The 6,000-nt window shown below is 41.4% G+C and overlaps 1 protein-coding gene across 3 annotated transcripts in view; it reads right to left on the reverse strand.

Annotated features, from left to right (window-relative positions):
• ABCA14 (ATP binding cassette subfamily A member 14) overlaps positions 1-5,752 on the reverse strand; it is a 203,442-nt gene extending 197,690 nt beyond the window's left edge. For 2 of the 3 annotated variants that reach the window (XM_085017382.1, XM_085017380.1), the window contains exons 1-4: positions 5,660-5,752; positions 4,018-4,123; positions 1,626-1,712; positions 731-986 (exon numbers count right to left, since the gene is read on the reverse strand). In XM_085017382.1, the coding sequence (XP_084873508.1) occupies positions 731-986; positions 1,626-1,685 (316 nt within the window). In that variant the 5' untranslated portion in view covers positions 1,686-1,712; positions 4,018-4,123; positions 5,660-5,752. The remainder of the gene's footprint in view (positions 1-730; positions 987-1,625; positions 1,713-4,017; positions 4,124-5,659) is intronic. The other variant, XM_085017381.1, reaches the window with a different exon arrangement.
• Between the last annotated feature and the right edge of the window lie 248 nt (positions 5,753-6,000).

Below are 6,000 nucleotides of genomic sequence, written 5' to 3' on the forward strand. Positions count from 1 at the left end.
AAAAATAAATAAAAATAAATAAATAAAAGTGCATGGGAATTTTACAGTAAGTTACATAAATATAATATTTTCACTTTTAAAAAGTGAAAATATTATAGAGTGTATCTATCCTCCCCTCCTATCTAAAAACCCTTAAAATGAGAAAAATCAATATATAATTTTTTAAAAATGTAGCAGGATAAAGCCACACACACACACATACATAAAAGCATGAGACAAGAATGGAAGGATTCTTATCAAATTTCTGACAGTGTTTTTCACAGTGGGAGACAAAGCAGAAAAACTGAGAGCAAAGAGAGGGTAAGGAGATAAAGATTTTTAAAAATAATCTACATGGTTTTAATCATCCTTTCAAATGCATTCATATATCATGCTTAAGTAATATTTTTATAAAATGTAAAATTAGTAAAGTTTATGCATCCAGGAAAAAACTGCCAAATTCACCGTGAGGCTTTGGGTCCGTTTGGCACACTCTCAGGTACTTACCCTAGTTTAAGAAGCATAACCAGAGACAAAGAAGATTTAGAATTACATAACTCCATCATCTAATTTTAAATGTCATATTTTGTTTATACTTACATGAAGCTATGTTTGATGTTATTTGACAAAGCTCATAATGTTATGTTTAAGAGATGAATATACAAGTTACCAAAGTCAATGAAGCGGGCCTCTTCTGAAGCAAAGGATCAATTACTATATAAAAAACATTTTAGACGTCATAATTTCTAACCTTTAAGACGGGCATTTAAGTCATTCTTCACCATCTCAGTAATATTTTTTGCCACATCACTTTCAGAAGGCACATAAACCAGTATATATTCATGCTTCCTATCAGTGAGGAAACCGGGCAGTTCCTTCAAAGGAAGAGGATTGAAAAGAGTGGCATTTCGATAATCCTTTGCCAAGTCTCTGCGATGAAGCAAAATCAGTGCCGAGAACAGAAACGTCAAGGAAATTTCCACAGTTAAAGAAACTACTTTCCGCTTCTGCAAGAGAAACAACATTGAGCTAATTAACCTTAAGAGTAGCATATGTGAGGCGTTCCCATCGTGGCGCAGTGGTTAACGAATCCGACTAGGAACCATGAGGTGGCGGGTTCGGTCCCTGCCCTTGCTCAGTGGGTTAACGATCCGGCGTTGCCGTGAGCTGTGGTGTAGGTTGCAGACGCGGCTCGGATCCTGCGTTGCTGTGGCTCTGGCGTAGGCCGGTGGCTATGGCTGTGATTGGACCCCTAGCCTGGGAACCTCCATATGCCGCAGGGGCGGCCCAAGAAATAGCGAAAAAGACCAAAAAAGAAAAAAGAGTAGCATATGTGTATACGCGTGTGTTATAATATGTTTGTATATTATTCAGCTCCATTCTACAACATGAATGCGTCTCTGGATTGTCTTTTTCACCTTTTTCACATTTCATTATTCATTCTATTCGTATACCTTATTGGTACTCTTCAGATTTAGAAAGCTACCTTAAGCCATGGAAAAAAGGGGAAAAAAAATACCTGGAAACTGAAATGAAATGAAGGAGCTGTTAAAATAGGAGGTGCTGTGTCTTGTATTAATATTAAAATGTTTTCCTTTCAATTTCATGAGTCTTTACAACTGTTACTCGTACATAATTCCACCCACCTTTAGTATGAAATTTTTCCAGAGGAGGACTGCAAACTGGTTGAGCCACGACAAATCCATTTTACCACAAAGAATGGGAGTTCAACTCTAAAAAGGAAGTAGAGATTTTCAAATTTAAGGTACCTGCCAAAATGTTATGTTTAGTCAAGTAAAAGGATGGCCTCCTTCTTTTTTTTTCCATCAATCTTGATGAAACTACAAAAAAAAATAATTTGAAAGAAATATTTGGCCGCTCCTGTTTTTATAGTAATTCATTAAATTCACATGTGATGATTTTCTAAAATGTACAAAAATATTAGTCAATAGAGATGCAAAGATCAATAAGCTGCAGCTCCATCCATTTTCACAGAGAGAGATGTAAACTGTAAGTGCAAAATACCAGTTATTATTTTGATAGGTTCTGAGAGAGTCTCACAAATTATAACACTGAATACTTACTATTTATGTAATATGTGCTCTGTGTCACATTCTATGCTAAGCATTAGGTAGGTTCCAAACTGTCATGATTTTTTTCACATGGTCTAGATATTAGGGCATAGTACGTAAAAATCTGGTATCTAAAGTTAGGCTTCCTTGGAGTTCCCATCATGGCACAGCGGAAGCGCATCCAGCTAGGAACCATGAGGTTGCAGGGTCGATTCCTGGCCTTGATCATTGGGTTAAGGATCCAGAGTTGATGTGAGCTGTGCTGTAGGTCGTAGACATGGCTCGGATCCAGTGTTGCTGTGGCTGTGGCTGTGGCGCAGGCCGGCAGCTGTAGCTGGACCCCTAGCCTGGCAATCTCCATATGCCATGGGTGTGGCCCTTAAAAGCAAAAATAAAAATAAAAAATAAAGTTAGGCTTCCTGATGTCAAATCCCATCTCTCTCACAAGCTGTATAATTGTGAGCAAAATAAGTAACCTATGGCTGTTTATCATTCATAAAATCAGAAAAATTATAATACTCAGCCAACATAATTTTTCCCCAGGGTCATTTGCTACTATGGAGAAGTTGGCTGAAAGGCCATGCACTTTTAATTGTGATAAAATATACATGACATAAAATTTACCACTTTAACCATTTTTAAGTGTGCAATCCAGTGACAGCAATCACATTCACATTGCTGGGCAAACACCATCGCTATCCGTCTGTAGAACAGGTGCCTCATCCCAAACTAAAATTCTGTAGCCATTAAACAACAACTCACAGAGTTCCTGTTGTGGCACAGAGGAAATGACTCCAACTAGAACTGTGAGGTTTTGGGTTCCATCTCTGGCCTTGCTCAGTGGGTTAAGGATTCAGCGTTGCCGTGAGCTGTGGTGTAGGTCCCAGACTCGGCTCAGATCTGGTATTGCTGTGGCTGTGTCGCAGGCCAGCAGCTGTAGCTCTGATTTGACCCCTGGTGTGGGAACATCCATATGCATCAGAGGTGGCCCTAAAAAGCAAAAAACAAACAAACAAACAAACAAAACCAAAAAGCCCACAACTCACTATTCCCTCCTCCGTTTAGTTGCTGGTAATCTCCATCCTACTTTCCATAACTGCAAATTTGACTACTCCAGGTACTTCATATAAGTGGAAACCCTTGTTTAACATTTCATAATTGGCTTATTTCACTTAGCATAAAATGTCTTCAAGATGCAGCCACATTGCGGTATGTGTCAGAATTTCCTTAGCACTCTTAACAGCCTCATTGGGCTATCAAAGTCAGAAATGACTAAGAAAATCAAGGAGGGAAAAGGAGGTGCTACATCTTGTATTAATACTAAAAAAATTACATCTTTTTGTTTGTTTGTTTTTAGTGCTGCACCAGTGGCATATGGAGGTTCCCAGGCTAGGGGTCAAATCGCAGCTAGAGCCAGCAGCCTACATCACAGCCACAGGCATGCAGGATCCAAGCTGTGTCTACAACCTACACCACACTTCACAGCAACGCTGGATCCTTACTTAACCGAGAGAGGCCAAGGATGGAACCCACAACCTCATAGTTCCTAGTCGGATTCGTTAACCACTGAGCCACACACGATGGGAACTCAAGTATAACCATTTTTTAAAAGGATGGAGGGAATGGCCTTGAGCAAGCAGACTTCACAGGCCCATTAAAACAAAATGCCTAAAGCCTTTGAGACAATACCCGGAGACCCACAGGAATACAAATAAACTCTCTGTTCCAGGGAAATATGTACATAGTTTCCAAAAGACGAAAATAGGACTGTAAATTTGCCACCTAGCAAAAGTACTGAATTCCCAGTTCCCTGAAAGATAAAGATAAAATCCTGACAGACATCCTCAAGCTATTTTTGCAGGAAGCAGACCCCTCACTAGATGAAAACTGCTGAGGGCAAGCATGTAAACCCTACACCCACGCTGGTTGAAAACAGAAGGTTAATTAATGATCCTTGAAACTTCACCTTGATGCCGACCAATCCAAGAACCAAGCACGAGCTGATCAGAAAAGTTTGGCTCTTCCTCAAAAAGTTAGACATAGAGTTGCCATATGACCTTGCAATTCCACTCCTAGGTTGTAAGGAATAGAAAACATTTGTTAACACAAAAACATGGACAGAAAGGTTCATGGTAGCATTATTCATAATAGCCAAAAGGCGGAACCAACCCAAAAGTCCATGAGAATGAATAAACAAAATTTTGGTATTATCCAAAATGTAATCCATGACACAACACCCAGGAATCTTGAACATACGCTAAGCAGAAGAAGCCCAATACAAAAGATCACGTATTATATGATTCTATTTATACAATGGAAGAAATTTTCACATACTGAGTTATGAAGAAGTCATTCTCGCTTAAACATGATTTAACTTGAATTTGATGGTAACTAAATCACCCTGTTTGTATCATATCAAATACACATCATACATCTGCTTTAATCATTAAAGAAAAGGGTGTACTGACTTGAAGCAAAGAATGTGCTAATTAAAAATAAAGATTAAATGCCTCCCTTCCTGAGATGTCAATGCTAGTACTTTGATGATAAGACTCCCTTCCCAGGTTCCAAGGTCATACTGACTCACTGTATACAAGTTAATTTAGTTTTGGGGTTTTTTGAAATCTTCAAAGACTGTATCCCTGACTTGTTTGGTGTTCTTTGTTCTGATAAGATACAAAACTATGAGGAAAACCATGCTTCTCTGGAGCAGTTCCTCAGAGCTATCTGAGAGCCCATCTCCTGGAATATAGTCCTCAATTTGGCTCAAACAAAACTGTTTTTTCTACTATAAACTCGTTTATTGATTACTTCCATCCACGCAAGAAATGCCCAGAATTGGCAAATCACACAGACAGAAAGCCTATTTGTGGTTGCCAGGGGCTGGAAATAAGGGGAATGATGAGTGACTTCTCTTGAGTACAGGGTTTATTTTAAGGCAGATTAAAATGTTCCAGATTAGATAGTGGTGACAGTTTCACAACACTGTGAATATAATAAAAGCCACTGAATTCTGATACTTTACAATGGTAAAAATGGTGAATTCTACCTCTGTCTCACTCCCTCTCTGCCTCTCTCTCTTTTAGGGGGCAGGGAGGGGCAGCTGCTGCAATGCCACATCCTTTAACCCACTGTTCCAGGCTGGGGATCGAACCCGTGTCCCACCAATGACCCGGCTACACCACAGAGGGAACGCCTCAATTTAAAAAAAAAAAAAAGAAAAGAAAAATCTTTCGGTATGGGTAAAATGATATTCCCCTACATGATAGCTGAGATTCAGACGTCAACTCATGTGCCTTAAAGGTAAATTAAAACATAGTTGACAGATTCTCCCCAAACTGTCCTTCCAATCACAAGGTCACAAGGTTACAATCAAAAAAAAAAAAAAAAAAAAAAGTTAAAAGTCACCCTAAGGCCCTAGGGAGGTTTGCGTGATTGCATGGGGTTGGAGGAATGGATGAGGGAAGAGGGAGAGCAAGCCTTAAAGCTTGAAATTTTGAAGTCCCGCGATCAGCGAGTCCACCTCCGCGGGGTTAGGCGGGGCATCAGGAGGAGGAGGGATTAGGGAGGAGGAGGAGGAGGAGGGGCGAGAAAATCCAGATACTCACGGCTCTGGCCTCGGCAACTGCCTCCGCACCGCCGCTGAGGGGCGCCCTTCCACCTAGCATGGCGCCTCCTTCCAACGCTTTCCCCAACCGTCCAGCCACCCGCGGAACCCGGGGCGGGGGGACCGGTTTGCAGCCTCTGCGCCACGCGGACCCCTTAAAGGCACCGCCCACCCCTTAAAGGCGCCGCCCCGTGAACCGGTACCCACACCCACGGGCGAAAGGACCCAACGCGTGCCGCCTCCGCCCCTCTCCGCACGTGCCCCAGCGCCCCACTCCCCAGCTTGTCCCTTATAGGCCACTTGCCAGCTTCTGGGGCGCCCAGTCCCAAAAGCCTTTCTCAG

The sequence above is a fragment of the Sus scrofa genome, chromosome 3, assembly GCF_054392235.1.
Source record: "Sus scrofa isolate SSC_HxYL_T2T_F1_AM1 chromosome 3, Sscrofa_HxYL_maternal_Yorkshire_Landrace_v2.0, whole genome shotgun sequence".
NCBI classification, from domain to species: domain Eukaryota; kingdom Metazoa; phylum Chordata; class Mammalia; order Artiodactyla; family Suidae; genus Sus; species Sus scrofa.